We start from the raw sequence: 16124 nt of genomic DNA, 5'->3' as shown, positions 1-16124 counted from the left end.
TACGGCAAGTTGTATATTGTGACGTGATTCAGGTTAGAATACAGTTTAACATCTTTGCTGTGTAGATACGAAGTACTGTGTGTTTGTGATTCGTTACATGCTGTTTATTACTGACAGAGGATTCGATAGGCTTTCACGTCTTTTTTTCTTAAGAGGCATGATCCATACCTTAAACTTTGTCAGTATGCCAAGATGACTGCTGGGGGAATGGGGGTTGTCACATGTCTCATCAAGGTACCTATGAGGACAAAAACCTTTATAGGTAGGTATGGTTTTACTAGCAAAAGTCCTGTTTTCAGTCAAGGTTAATGTACTGTGAAAGCTGGTATGCATGATATTAGCAAAAGTGTTCTTTTGATGTCATGTTGACACAAACATGAGAAGTAACAGTTGGATTAAATAATTGTTAGTGGCTCTGAAGATAGTGAAATATGTCTTTAGGTGTTGCTTAAAGATGTTTTTTAGGGCTCCCAAATCTGTATACCTTCTCTAGATAGTATTAATTTACTCTTAAAAGTAGTGAAAAGCTGCACAGTAGGCTGCTTGTATGCTGCAAGCTTGTGAAATCATTCTTAAGCTGGAATTTTACTACCTTGTAACAATACCGATGATTCACAGACATTTTTCTTGGATGATAAATGCTATGTGGATGAATTTTTTCTGTTTGTTTTTTTTTCTTCTCCCTGGAGTTCCTCTGTTCTTTGTTGCACTGCTTTCAACTTGAACTACTATTAAGCAAAGAGGTTTTATGTAGGTTTCTATGTTAATTAGCTTTGTTCTTATTGTGCTCTGTGCAGAATAAAACTTGGTCTGTGCAGGACATCTTGTCCTTATGGGATTCTTCTTTCTCTCTCTTTTTATCCCATTTTTCACTTTGATATTAATTCCTTTTTTATTAAAAATACAAACCCCTGATCCAAAAAAACCAGAATCACTAGTTACCTTCTGTTCACAAGCCTGTGGCTCACTGGATGGCTCTCCTACTTTAATAACAAACAACTGAAATTGTTAAAGAAAAATACATATATTACTGTATTTTATGATTTTGAATTGTGAGGGATTTAGGCAAGTGAAAATACTAAAAAATGTCGGCAATGTTTCAGCTTCAAACAAGTTTTGAGACAGCTGCAGATGACTATTGCAGATAGCTGATGCACGTAGCAAATTTGCATCAAGACAACCTAATCTGAAACCTCTTTTTTACTCATTAAGGCTATTTCTTATGGATCTTCAAAACATTACTATACATGCCTCAAATCTTTGGATTATAAAGTTGTGAGGGTTTTATTTCCTTTTTAATAGTGATGTACTAAAATTTGCAGTTGATATATTCAGTAACAGCAACAAACAACAATCAGTGCTAAAGTAAATTGACTTTAGGTCTCAAGTGCTTTGAAAAGCTATATGAATAAATATATATAATAAATTTATGTATGTATGTGTTTGTATTTATTTGCCTGGAGATTACATTGTATTTAACCAGAAGACACCATTACAACATTGCCTGCACACTGGCTCGTAAAAAAAAAGATGAATATTGGAAGGAGAAAAAATAAATCAGAAAAGATAGATATCTGGTGCCTACAATAACTTGAGAAGGCATTGTTTGAAAGTTGATACAATTGAGAGGGGAAACATATTTAAACAAACAACCAGCAGAAATAATTTTCAAAGCACTACAATTCTTAGCTTTGGGAAGTTAGATGTAGATAGGTAAGGGAGAAGACAGAGTTCTTAAAACTGAATGTGATTGTATTCTTCTCTATTATGTTTTCATACTAATTTGATTGTCTCTTAGCAATTTTTAATTGAGGGTAAATGTTCTGAGGTATTGCAAGATGGGAAGAATTTCTGGTACTGTCTAGTCTACTATTAGCTGATCAAGATTTTAGCTGTACTGGCATTTACTAATGGAAAAATGAAATGAAGGCTAGCATTTTTACTGATTTAAATATGAAGACACTTCAGTCACTTCGCTTTTGCTTCAGAAAGTACTTTCAAGCTGATTTCATCTGCTGGTTTTCTTTCAACCATTAGATGTGTTGCTGGAAGACACTGAGCTTAGTGTCTGCTCTTGTAGGGATTGTATCATGTAATCTTAAATTTACCTGAAAACTGGTTTCATCCTGCTACACTGACTGGAAACCCATGAGCAACAATGTGATTGATAAAATCTTTTAATACACAGTCTAAGTGTGTTAGTAAAGTATTAACATGTGCTTTTTTTCCCCCAGCAGTCCTTGAGTTAAGATCTGTATTGAGTTTTACCTCCTTGGTAGAGACATAACTTTCTCTCAGCTTTTGTTTTCCTGGACTAGATGAGGCAATCTTTTTTAATTTTATCTTGTAAGATCATTCTGGTGGCCTTTCTCTGTGCAAGGTTTCTTTTTATAGTGCAAATACATATGCCATGTCTCAAAGGTGGTTCAGCAGTGGAATTGGTGATCTTTATAGACATTATTTTCTCTATATTGAAAGGAGCTCAAGAGAATCTGTGCAAACTGTCTAGGATGAATTGCCATTTATGTAGCCTGGTAAATGATCCTAGAATTGTATTAAATAGAGACATTATTGAACACATCAGTTGTGTTATAGTGCTAGAGACATAAGAGATGTTGAGGGTTGATGGTGGCTCAGTTTCTAAGAGTCAAGCATTATGGTCATAATGTGTAACCTGTAACCTGTCACATTCTTTGTAAACTGCTTGACCAAGGTGTGCAGGTGTCTTTGCTAAGGGATTTTACTGTCTTGCCCTCCAGTCCACCTTTATTTTTTGCCTTTTCCTTGGCAGGATATATGAAATGAGATTGCCAGCTTTTTCTAAACATGCACTTTGTTCAGAATACCTGAACCTGGAAATAAATGGCATACACCGTGAGGTCAAATAAAATATTTTCTATGGACACGTGAACAGTTGCACTGTTGAGCTGTACTGCACACTAGATCTTAAGTCTTGCAGAAATCCTAGATGCTCTACTTGTAAATTCATTATGCTGTTTGGAGTCTGTTCTGAGGCCAGAAAATCAGTCTGAGTTTTGTATGTCTGTAATAAACATGTGTGTTGATAACTAGGTGCATGGAAGAATGTAGTGGAATACATATGTGTCAGAGAGAGTAAATTTATGCAAATCTTTTTCTGGCACCTTGACATGCTCTTGTGCATTGCAGAAAAACAAGGGGTATAAAACAAAGGGAAAACTTTGATTTTGAAGGTTCTGCCTTTGACCAGGAGCTCTTGAATTGAGGGGACTGATCGGTATAATTGTAAAAGTTGGGTTTTTTTTTTTCAGAGATGACATATTTAAATGTATCAACCTCATAGAAAGAAATGGGAATGCAAACCATCATCTTTTATAGCAGAGCTAGCTATTACATTTGGGAAAGCTCAGGGCCTTTGTATAGGTGGATGTAGAGATGCACACAGAGGAACATATGTACCTGCGCTCACACGCTTAGAGTTACTAGGGGTTTTTAATAGTAGAATGGACTGTTACAACGATAAGGTAAGCCTGTATTAAGCATAGTGTTCTAAGTTCTGCAATCCTTGTAACTTTGTTTTATAACTGTGTAACTGTGAATAGTGTTGAATAATTCTGCTTCAAAATATCCCTAGTGGCCTCAAAAACTTGGGGAATTTCAAGTCATTGCTAGTGATAAATTACAAAATGGACATTTTCAGGAAAGAAGGTTTTGGGCAGTCCCTTTTAAAGTTGGCACATAAGTATCTGTGCTTTCATGGAGTATTTCCAGTGTTTGTAGATTTTTCTTCAAAATTTGCATGCCATTGTGTCCTGTAGAAAATTTAAGAGAGGGCTTTCTTGATAGCACTGTTACAATGAGTTTGAATAGATTGTAAGCTCAATGCTTTCTAATCTTTTGGTCCTAAATAACTGTGATGAGGATTTTGGCAAAAGAAATGAGAAGACTGTGATGTTAGTTTGTGGCATTGAGCACATACCTTTGTATATCTGAGAACTGCAGTAGAGGCATGCACTTCTTAATTATAGAACTGTTTAATATTAAGCTTTTTCAGCTGAAAGTGTTCAACAGGGCTTGGTTTGTTTTGCTTTCTTTTCATTTCTATCCTTAGTTAAGTTATATACTGAAACAATTGTTGCAAATTAGAGCTTTACCTCTCACTTTTAGCTGCAGCCACTTTTGTCCTGCAGCTGCTTTGTTGCTACAGCCTCCTTTGTCATTCCACGTGTGAGACTGGTAATAAACAGTAGACATTCAGAGCAACAATCTTATCTCATCCACATTCTTTAAGAGCAGCAGTTATTGCTTTTGTAGCAATCACCTTTGGATTGAGCTGCACTGCACCTCTTACTGTGACCTCTCTTGTAAAAGTCACCTGGACCTTGTTTTGTGCCTTTTGGAGTTTCCTGCTCATCTGTTTATAAAATGGAAATAATCATTGCTTATTTTGCAGACCTTTGTTATTTTTACATCTTCTGTCTGAGGATGTCAAAGCAATTTGCTATTTAAATATGGGGTTACTGTATACCCCCTAAAAATATTTACACAACTGGAGTTCCACATCTGACATTTGGATCCGCTTTCTCAGTGTTTCATTTCTTTACAAAATATTTGGATGACATGAATATAGTTGAATCCATAAGCACTAAGGTGCCATTCACCCAAAATGTGCCTTTCAGAAAGGCCACGTTAAGATCAAATGTGATAGGAGCAGTATTAATAACAGTATGCTGTCTTATTAATGGACTCAATTATTTGAGCATAGATACCGTAGAGCTTACATCGTATTAAAGCAGCTGAAGTTTGTGACAATGTGAAATGAAGACCCTTTGTGGTTTTCGTATAATTCACATAACATATCACGCATATACAATGTGAAACAAGTAATTTTATCTCACTCATTTCACTATGTTTTCCATTGAGATTACTAAAAATAATATCCAGTATTCTTAAATGAAATGCATTTTAAAATATTACAAAGCATTTTAGTGCATTTGAAGATACTTATAGATGACCTATTTCTTTTTAGACAATGGCCAAAGTTATAACAACAGTGCTGAAGTTCCCAGCTGATCAGACTCAGAAGATACTAGAACGAGAAGATGCTCGACCATTGGTAAGTTATATAAATAAACCAAGTTTATTCAGGAGATCAGGTTGCAAGAATAAGGAAGTAGAAACTTTCTTTTCAGTCTTCTTTTCCCTGTGTCTGCATTCAAGGAAACTCCTTTTCTCCCTCCTTCCCTCTTCTTCAATGGAATGTCAAATTCCAGCTGTAGGTTTGAGTTTATAGCAGAAGTGAGGAAAAAAAGCAAGCATGTTTTCTTAACTAGTATTTCTCATCATCGGTTAAACTGGATTTCTGATAGTTATGGGTACGACAGAACAAAGCAAGTTCAGTCATCACTACTATTCTGCAGATGAATTTTCTAATCAAAAAAGTAATCTGACAGAAAATTCATGTTTCTTAAATTCAGAAGTTTCTGTGGAGTCATACCAGTTTTCATGAAAAATATTTTGAGAGACATTTTTCAGCCCTGGGATAAAATTTCTGGCAAAAACAAGCCATTTAGCTTGTAGAGTAGAAAACTGATTAGTTCAATCAACTGGGATATGTGTGTTTGAATGAGGATATGTATGTTTTTATCTTAAGTGAGTATCCTAAGAAGATTGGGGTTTTTTTGGGGGGGTTGCTTTTGGTTTGTTTGGTTTTTGTTTTTTGTTGTGTTTTTTTTTAAGAGCCTGCTTTGTTTTTGTACTGAAAAACCATCAAAATATGTCAGGTTCACTCTGGGTCAGGACAGGTCAAAAATAAGAGTCCTAAACAGTTCACTTTGGTTTTGTTTGGTTGTTTTTTTTCCCAGTTTCGATGCACTTATTGTTATGTGGCGGTTTCTTCATATTTACCAGCTGATCTATTTACCAGAAAGGTGAATTTGGGTTTGAGAAGCAGACCTGAAAGAAAAGAAGGATATATGAGCATAAACATTTATTTACTATTACTTTTACTATTCTGTGTATTGGAGGTATTTTTAATTAAGATAAAAACTACAGTAATAGATTTCTCTACGTTGTATCTGGAGTCAACACACTGATCCCTCTCTTTGTGGGTCAGCTTAGTAAAATATTTAGGAATTAAAGTGAGAGGAAGAATTGCATCTGTTTCTGTCACTGGCCTTACATATATATTTATTTAGCACTTGCAAAACCAGAATGAAATAAAAAATTGAACATTTTTACATTTCAGTTGAATTAAAGTCCTGTTGATACATTGAAACAAATTTAAAAAAAATTTCTACCATTTCATCTGCTTGAAGTATCAAATCTGAGGAAAATGTTAAGTACTTCAACATTTTCCTTTACACTTAGGTTTGAGAGTGTCTTGCAATCTTTAATATTTAAAACACTTTTAGAATGATATAAATGCTGATAATACTGCAGCTCCAGTAAGTATCATGCATCCCAAACATTTTCTCTTAATGCTCTCTTTCTCTCTGATCTCCAAGTAGAAAGCTGGGGTGGGTTTTTTGTGTGGTTTTTGGTTTGGTTTGGTTTGGTTGTTTTGGGGGGTTTTTTTGCTTTGGCAAGCTAGAGCACTATTTAAGAAACATTTTGAGTTCTGTCTTGACCAAAAGTGAGGTTAGAGAGGTGGACCTTATTTTGTAGTACCTTCAGCTTTTTGATACTTGAAACCTGGTCTTCCTAAAACATAAATTCTCAACTTCTGATACTAAATAAAACTTTAACTTGAATTCATCCAACAAGTTTTGGTCATTGGTATTAAAGGTCCTTGCTGTTAAATTTTGGCTAGAACATACAGTGAGCTTTTTGCAGGCTGCAAGTGCTTTGGTTAAGAATACAGTCATTCAAAGAGCTTCATGTCCTGATCAAAAACTTCTTGGATTTCACGTAGCAGTCCCTTCTTGGCTCAGATCTAGCCTATGACTTTTCTCGTTTCCAAATCCACAAAGAGATTAAATTAGACATCTAATGGAAACTCAAATATTAGGGCATGTTATGGAGGATGTAGTAATTTTCTTCACTTTCAAAGTTACTAAGTTTGTTTACTGAAGCACAAATTATTTTGGGGGGCGAGTCTTTAGTCCTAAACAGAATTACAAAAAAGTTGGAGGGGTCTTCATAAATTATTCTGTCAAGAAATATGCTTGGGATTTTGTTTTTTATTTATTGACATTTACTAACATGGCAGTAGTGTTTCTCCACACTTAATATTGGAGCGATGCTGGTATTTGAAAATATCCAGTATTTAGATCTCATGAGCAGTGAAGTTCTGAACTACACAAATGTGCATTTTTAACATAAAGCTTGGTTGTTTCTGTATTTCAGTTTATGGCCAAAACATCTATAACTAATTTTCATGTATAAATTGTTAATTAACTGTGCTACTGGAAAAGATTAAGTGTGTGTAGCACTAAGTAGCTGTAAGTAATTATTTACCCTCTTAGTAGGCATATATTTAAGAGGTTTCCGAGAACTTTTAACAAACTCCTAGGTCTATAAACATATGCTAGATGAATGTATCTCCTTCACTAATCTAGCTTTTACTACATAGCTATTGTGATCTAACTGCAGCAATCTCATCTGTAAGCAGTAGATGACCTCAGAGTTCTTATCTACACTATTAACAAAGTAGTCCAATAAGCTGTTTTCTTCCTGGCTTTGTAGTTTGCCTCACCTCGCAGTGGTATCTTCTGAATATCCCATCAGTCTGTGCTTAGTTAGCATGTGGGTGAGTGAAGCCTAATACATACTTGTTTTTATTTAAAAATGAAACCTGTAGTATGAGATAAATCATTCTTCTGCTTATTTTTCTTGCCTGCTTTTGTTTGTTAAAAAAAAAACAATTTTTTTGTTCTATATGTATGTAATAAACTTTGTTCTACTCTTGATTGTGTTTTGCTTTACAAAGCCAAGTTTGAAAATGGTAAATAATGATTAAAACTCAATCTTTTTGAGTTACAAGCATAACTTCAAATGTTGATTCAGCTACAAAAATCTCAGCTGTAGAAAAAAGCTAATCAGATTTTAAATCAATTAACATGTAATATTGAATTTTATTGCACTTGGCTTTGTTTTGTCTTTATTCACTTTCTGAGCCTTTTTTGAATCGGCAAATAAGTCAGATTCATGGGAGACATGCTATACTACTTGAATTATGACATCTTACAAATATGAGAATGGATTATTTTAAAAAATTGGTGAAATGTTCTCTGTAGAGGAATTAGGATATGCTTGCATTTGAACATTAGTACCTTTCTGAATTGGAGCTTTGGCTTGGTATCAAGAGAAGCTAGAGCATGCAGATTAGGGAGAACAATTTGGGGAGCTTTACGCTCTCAGTTTATTGTGCCCTTTTTCAGGTTTTATTAAGCTGCTTTCATTATGAATCTGCAACATTAATTGTAGTGTTACAGAAAAGCAACAGCTGATTTGGGCCTAAAGATGCAGGTTGCATCAGACTAGCCAAGCTAAACAAGCAACACACAAGCAATAGCGGTTGAGAGAGGAGGAGGATATGGAAGTACACAGGTAAAACTTTCTGTGCTGCCTGATAAGATTATAATTTGAGTCATTAGTGGTGTATGATATTTAATAAACTCTTCAGGTGAATTCTACAGGATGTGGTCAGCCCGACTTTCCTCTTTCTCCTTTGCAACTGAAAAGCTTTGCACAGTTGCCAGGAATTGATTCACTGCATGTGAAGCAATCACTATCTGTTGGCTGAAATGCAGTGCTTGGCCTGCACCACCACCGGAGCAAAATGGATTAACTTAGGCTGTTTCCACTCCCAGTTATCACAATGCAGTTGACAGGCTATCTCTCTCTCTTGCAGTCATGCAAATACAGCCTTCAATACAAAATAATATCTGTTTCAAAGGAAAAAAATCTATTCATCTTAGCAAACAGTCATGGTTTCCACTTTATTTTGTGTTCTTTTAAACCTTTGAATACAATAGCGGATGCACTTTATTGCACTTAAAACGCAATAGAGTTTGGACTGTTTGCCTCCTAGTCTTATCACTTCTTGACAAAATCAGCAACTGTTTTTTCTAGCCCTCCATTGAAAATAATTGAATTGTTGGTAATGATAGGACAAAGCTATTTACAACACTATTGCAGAAAGTATGTTTGAAACTTAAATTCTCATCATGCTGTCTGTAATGCTGGTGGGAAAAGTGCAGACGTTCTCACTTGCATTTGAAACTTATCACAGAAGGGCTTGATTTTTGACCCTGATGTCAGCGATCACCTGTTTTAGTTTCATGACTTAAGCTATGTGTGGAAACTGTTCAGACCTCATTATTGGATTGTAGTTTCTTACTTTATCTCAAGTATTTTTGTGACTTTTGTCAGTATATAGCCAGCAAATGGGATAATATTCTCACATGTATGAAAGGTAGAAATTAATATGATGCTGCCTTCATTGTGAAAGCAGTAAATATTTTCCTGGTAGAAGAGGCTTTTTTGCTGGCCCCAGAGTTTTACTTCATAATTTCAATTTTGATGATAGGCCTTATGCAGAGAGGACAACTTTGTTTTTCATTGGATTAAGATGCAACAATGTGGTAGACTATCTATTTCCAGTGGGACTCCTGACTGGTTTGCTACAGGTTATTTCATTTTCATCACAGTTTCTCAACTGTTTTGCAGATACTGGAATGGAATTACTTGCTTGAAATCAGTTAATAATTTGGCAGTTTGACTTATCTGAAAACCTTCCATCTCCTATTCCTATCAATAAACATCATTACTATTTTAATATTAAGTGCTTCTAAGTTGCTTTTAATAAAGTAACATTTGTTCTAACTTTTCATTCTTCTAGTCATGGCTACGACCATCATGAAGAAATTGTGATGAGAATGTCTCATGACACTGCTGCTTAGAAATATGTTCATATCTCTGTCCCTTGAGAAAGGACAAGAAGAAAAGCTATTATTCAAGGTCAAAAACAGAACAGCAAGAACCAAAACTCAGCACCACCTTTGGACCATGAATATAGTTAAAACTGCCTTGACAAGAAACGCTAATCAGGGGTTATCTGGTGATGAGTCTTTTTTTCTCTTCTATTGAACACTGTCTTCTATTTTGTGTTAAAGGTTATTTTTTTAAAGAAGAGAAAAGACTTTATCCTAGGAAGGAATTGCCCACTACTGTATCTCTATACAGGCTTTACTGGGTGCTTTTTAAGAGTTGAAATAAATGGTTTGTTTCTTCTATTTATTTTTTTATTTTTGAATGAATTGTGCAATACACTTTTGGATGGGTAGCGGTTGAGGTGATTTTCCTGATGAACTAGGCACTCTTGATGACTACTCTCTCCTGATTTATCTTATGATTGTTTGCGAAAGGTCACTTCTATATGCTTTTTGCCTACAATAAATCCAAATTGCAGTACCTCATTTGTTTACTCCCAGCTTTTGTACTTACATTTTCTGGAGAAATAGTATGTTACTGTAAATTGTAAATAGTTAATACATAACTGTATCATATGCTGATCTGTGACTGTTGACAGCACTAATCTGACAAGAGCTGAGATGAAATAAACTTTATTTACTGTATAATTTTGGAACTTCTTTGGTATGATTTTTCTTTTGAAAGGGTCCACCAGTTTTGTTCTTATTCCTGTTCAAGACATCCTTAGCTGAGATGTTTCCGGGCTGAAATCTGTCTCATAAGAAGAGCTATTCAAGTATATTGAGCTGTAAGAAGTCAGTGGAGGCCTTCAGGTTTTCAAGGGATCACAACCTGTGAAAAAAGACACATGGTGAGCTGAAAAGCTGGTGTGAGAATATAAAAAGTAAGGAGGTTTGCTTTGTAAGAGTTTTAAATTAAGTATTTTTGTACTTTTAACTAATGCCTGTCTGGTTATTTTGGTATCTTAGTTGTGATCCTCAGAAGCGATATGCAAGCATGAATACATTTAACTTGTTCTCCAGCTACTTTGATACTTACCATATCAGTAACTGTCATCTGTACTGTATATGCTCGTTTGCCAGGATGGTTCACAGTGATCAGTCCTCCATGAGTATAATGTTTAACAAGTGTTTATAAGGAGCAGCAGTCCTCTAAATAGCTCACCTCTGAACATAAGCAGGCCTTTATCCTGCCTGCCTGAAAGATACTTCTGAGTACTGTTAGGAAGCGATGGTTAGTTGCTGATGCTGTCAGGCCTGGAACATGCATCCTGCTATGGGAATGCTCAGTCTGTTCCTTTGGGTGCTCTCCTGTTAGCCAAGGAAAACAGCAGGTCTTCTTGACCACAGAAACAGGTTTGGCTAGTCTGGTGTGGTCCAAACTGGCAGATTTGATTTGTTGTCCTGCTCCAGCTGTCGTGCCCAAGGGCACTACCCAAAATTTTGTATCTCTGCATACCCAAATTTTGTATTTCTCATACTGTTACGTAGATAATCTCAGCTTCATACAGTATTAGAGTTGTGATTACCTCGGCATTGTTGGCATTTCAAGACTCTGCATCCCCAATATTTGCCTCTGGTTATCTAGGACGTTCAGCCTTTTTTCACATAACTCCCCTGTAACTACCTGTGAGATCCAGCCATTCCTGCCAACACTGTCCCTTCTGTCAGCTTCTCGTACTGTTACGTGTCCAGTTCAGCCATTTCTCTTGTCATGCCCAGTGCTTTTCCATGTCCTGTTCAGTTAGCTTACCTTCAGGCCAGGGCATGGATAGCAGCCTATTATTTGTGTGTGGCTCCAAAAAATAAGCAGAGGCCAATGATGTGGGATGTTTGATACAATTGGGGTTTGGGTTTGGTTGGGGGGGGGTTTTTTGGTTTTTGTTTTTGTTTTGTTTTGGTTTTTTAATTGCAAATGCACTGGGATTCACCTTTTTTGTCATCTGCATAAAAAGAAATAAAGAAGCTGAATTTATTTGCACAGTTTTATATCCTAATGAAACTGGGAGAAGTGTAACAATTTGAGTGCTGCAAGGTCTATTGTGGCCACGAGCTGTCTAAAGAATACATCTGGGTTTAAATTATTCTTTACGGTCTAAAGGGACATGCCTTGCCTTTGATAGTTAAGGACGCAGTTACATCTTTACTTCCCACTGCCTTGTCTCTGTCAAAATCTTATAATTCTTATGCTGCTTTATTATTTGTAGCTTCTGGGTTTTTTAGGGGTTTTTTTCTGAGCTTTTTCCTTTTATCAAACATCAAATTTATCAAATGTGGTTTAAAAAACCAATATTCTTTGCAATGGTTTCAGTTGTAAGAGTTTCTCTTTGCTTTTGTTGCGTAGCAGAATGGCATCCTCCAGGATGTTGCCTGACACAGCAGCAGCCCGGACCAGACTTGACATGGGTACGTTTGGCTCTGAAAAATGTGTGTTCCTCTCATAGCTGTCTGAGGATTTGTAGGATTTTGCTACTGCTATCATTACAGCAATCTAAAAATGTAGATTTGAGTTTCAGGTTTCCATGTAGGGTATATGTTGTCTTAGGCTTTGGGAAATTAAATGCAGGGATCTGTTACTTTGACAGTGAGTATCACTATGATCACTTACAGTTCTCTTGTCCTCACAGATAGACTATTTTTCACATTTTTGTTTTTGTTCTTTTCCCTTTCCATGAAAGATACTAGTTATGGACTGGACTTTGTCAAGCATGACCTAAGTGCAGTGGAGCGAACTGAAAATAGTCTGTGTAATATTCATACAACATTGGATGGAGTAAATAATATTTTATCCCTTAAGTGACCTAATTAAAGAACACAAAGGAGATTATAGAGTTATCCTTGATTTTTTTTTAATGAAAATCAGATAACCACTCCCCAAATTCACATTTTGAAGAAGTTAAATGTTTTTTTTTCTCTTCTATATATAACTCACAAGCAATCACATAACTATTCCTTAACATAATAGGAAAGTGTGTTAAGTACAAGTTTTGTCAGACTGAAGTTTTAACTGCTTCTAGATTTTTGTTTAAAGAGAATATGTAAATAAGGCATTGCTTTAGAGTTTTAATAAATGAGTTAGGGTGAAAGCATGAAAATGAGAGCTTCACTTTGAGTCGTGTTTTTTTTTGTTGTTGGAGTGTCATAAAATACTGCTAGTAGTGCCAATGTGACTATAAACTAATACACTCCAGGCCACAAATACTTCTGATTATAAAATATCCTTGTTTAGACACACGTAGCTAAAAGCCCAAGGCTGTATCAAACTTTTGGCTGCCTTTTTAGCAAAGGTTAGAGGATCCCGAGCTTGTTCAGACTGGGTTGTTAAAAGACGCTGCTACAAGAGAATGTATTTGGATTGTCTTATGTTGAACTTTCCCCCAGTCTTAGATGCAATATACATCATATTTATAATTTTATGGACCCATGCACATGTGCATAGAAAAAAATGTGTAGAACTGTTTATGAAGCTAAGACTTAATGTTTATCAAGCATCCTCTGGTGTCCTAAGGATTAAACATTGTTAATTCAGATTAAAAATACCAGGATCTTAATTCCTGTATTATTTCAGTGCCTAGGCTGATATTTATTGGCAACATACTGTTTAAAACTTTTTGTAAAACATTTTCTATAAATCCATCCAACTTCCAGTTCTGCCATTTATAGTCCCTCTTTCTGTGAGCCATACTAAAATTTATTTTCTCTCCTACATAGTACATGGTATCTGGTTCTCTCCTCTAAAATGAGAATTCCAGACTCTCAGAAAACTAGGACGAATACTGAGAAGATTGGTTTCATTTTGTCATTCGTACTTCTTGCATACAATCTTACTGTCCATCCATGTGTGCTACAGAAAATATTTTTTTTTCCCTCTATGGAGTTTGTTAAATTGAGAAACTTTATTTTTCATTTGCCTTTTCCAGAAAAGACAGCTCTTTCACAAGACCATTACTGATTCATTGTGGAAATCGAGATGAGCAGAAACTGGCAACGTCTCCCCAACATGTGGGATATCCAGGCCCAGTTATACATGAATTCTTGTGGCTGTTCTAGGCGCTGGTCCTCAAAAGCATTGCTAGCATGGGATTTTCCAACTCTATTTGGTTGTATGTGTTCATAATGTTGCAAATTAGAGATGCTAGAACAGAAGCAAGCAGTAAGTTGCATGTTATTCTACATGGTGTCCATGATCTAGGAGTTGCCACCTTTCATTTTTCTCTTCTCTCGCAGGCTCTCGTTTACAGTGATTCTAGTCTTCCTGTCTTAACATCGAGTTAGTTTCCTGTATGTATTAGAGTAATTTTAAAGGCACATTGACTGAAAGTAAGCACGTCTCTAGAGATTTTTTTCATTGTAGAACAGTGACAGCTATTATTTCTTACAGTTGCCACTTAATACCATGTGGCATTTCAGAGAAGAGGTAATTAAGCCCATGGTAACTAGGTGTTATCTTATGGCTTTGCTAGCACATCGCGGTACAGCAATGGATGATGATGGAGTTAAGTGTGGTGCAGACATCTGCTGTGACACATGACTTGCTCCTCTTGGTTGCAGCTTCTAGAGCAGTCCAGGTCATGTCATCACCTGGTGGCCATTGGGCAAATGAACAAGGTAGTTTTTTCTAATTAGCTGTGTTGCCTTAACCAAAGCCAGTTTGATTTGGCAGGTAGCTTTTCCAAATGGAGACCAAGGCCTGCACAGCTCTGGGGGCTGACCAGTTTCAGGGTCTGGAGGACACTGGGGGCCGGTGCTGAAGCAGGTCAGCACGCCTGTGGCAGAGACACCTTTGCCTGCTGAGCTGTACGAGCCTTTCTTTGTGCCTGGGCAGCCTGAATCTCCAGCATTTCTGTAAGCATTGAACTTCACTGAAAGGAAAAGGGTTGAATAGCAGAGTGTATGCTGTAATCTTTGCCACTGTTTATATTTTGGAAACTTTAGTGGTCCAAGAACATATTTAGTCTTCTTATTTACATCTATGATTCCTACTTGTTACAGTGCTGATGTCTGCAAGAAAAATAGCCGTTGCATTTAGCAGCATTATGCACTGTCCAGTTTTATTGGAGTAAGGGCAACACTTTAAAAGTTTTCTAACTTGGATGAGGCAGTAGTATATCTTTTGCAAATCAATCAAAATGATCAAACAAACAGTACATACAAATTTAGAACAGGCATCTCTCTGTGCAGCCAACATGACATATGCTCTGTGGTTCCTTAACTGTAAGCTGCTGCTTCTGCTGAGTCTTGCCAGTCTTTCTCACTCAAGCCACAAGGTCTGGAGAAACAGCTGAAGTGGAAAACTAAGAGAATGAGCATCTGAATGAGGAAGAGAGAAGAGAAGTAAGTACAGAGTGAAGTTATTTGAGATACAAGATTCATTGTGGCAGATCAGATGAGAAGTATTAAATATATTACTGGTTTTGTATAGAAGTTCTGAGTTTACCATGTTTGCCATGTCTCTGAGCAAGACTCCAGCTGTTCTTGCAGCTGATCAGCTGTTGTGGAGGGGGTGGAAGTAATCAACGATGAGCAGGCACAAGCTGTCTAGAAGTAGACCTCCCCACTGCCCATGAGATTTTGTGCCCCAACGCATGAGAATTGCTGGAATGGAATATCCTGTGTTAATGTAACTGGATATTCTGGTTCACTTACACATCTATATATCGTTATGGATACTACCAAATTATCATCCTTGCTGATGCAACAAATTATTCTGGAGATGAACTGCAGGATTGAAAATAACAGACTTTCTTTATCCCTCAACAAAATGGGCAGTACTTCCCTATGGCCAGGAGTGGAAAAGCCCACTGGAGGTGGTCTATAAGCTTGAAACAACTAAATTGCAAACTATACAAAAAGAAGACACAGCCAATCCAGCAGTTCTTATTGGTGTATGTTGTTGTGATGTCTGTCTGGGGCTTATAATATACAGAGTAGAATGCCTTAAAAATAATGGAGATTATTTCCCCTCCTCATAACTTAGGCTAGGACCAGAGTTATGTGGCCCTTTTAGAATCAAATAAGGGGGGTGGGGGGGTGGGATGATGAGGTGAAAGACTAGGATCTTCCTTTGCAGTAATGAAAAAAATAGGTAGGCTGAGCTATCTTCAGACAGCGAATGTTTTGCTTTCCCACACTGAATTCTAGCTTTGTCTTCCCCGAAAAGCATTTCCACATAGAAGGAAACTGTCCTCACCTTGAAGCCCTGCAGCCATG

The 16124-nt window shown here is 36.5% G+C and overlaps 1 protein-coding gene across 10 annotated transcripts in view; it reads left to right on the top strand.

Moving 5' to 3' along the window:
- GOLGA4 (golgin A4) overlaps positions 1 to 16124 on the top strand; it is a 75230-nt gene extending 59106 nt beyond the window's left edge. For 5 of the 10 annotated variants that reach the window (XM_010581767.1, XM_010581766.1, XM_010581763.1 and 2 more), the window contains 7 exons: positions 5009 to 5095; positions 7666 to 7729; positions 9824 to 10042; positions 10600 to 10765; positions 12259 to 12320; positions 13835 to 15248; positions 16056 to 16124. In XM_010581767.1, the coding sequence (XP_010580069.1) occupies positions 5009 to 5095; positions 7666 to 7695 (117 nt within the window). In that variant the 3' untranslated portion in view covers positions 7696 to 7729; positions 9824 to 10042; positions 10600 to 10765; ... (1 more) ...; positions 13835 to 15248; positions 16056 to 16124. Of the gene's footprint in view, positions 1 to 5008; positions 5096 to 7665; positions 7730 to 9823; positions 10572 to 10599; positions 10766 to 12258; positions 12321 to 13834; positions 15249 to 16055 lie in introns of those variants that run through there. The other 5 variants (XM_010581757.1, XM_010581760.1, XM_010581759.1 and 2 more) reach the window with 5 other exon arrangements.

The sequence above is a fragment of the Haliaeetus leucocephalus genome, unplaced genomic scaffold, assembly GCF_000737465.1.
Source record: "Haliaeetus leucocephalus isolate CR32 unplaced genomic scaffold, Haliaeetus_leucocephalus-4.0 Scaffold808, whole genome shotgun sequence".
In the NCBI taxonomy this organism is placed as follows: Eukaryota; Metazoa; Chordata; class Aves; order Accipitriformes; family Accipitridae; genus Haliaeetus; species Haliaeetus leucocephalus.
The sequence above is the reverse complement of the archived record's forward strand: the minus strand, read 5'-3'. Positions and strand labels throughout refer to the sequence as shown.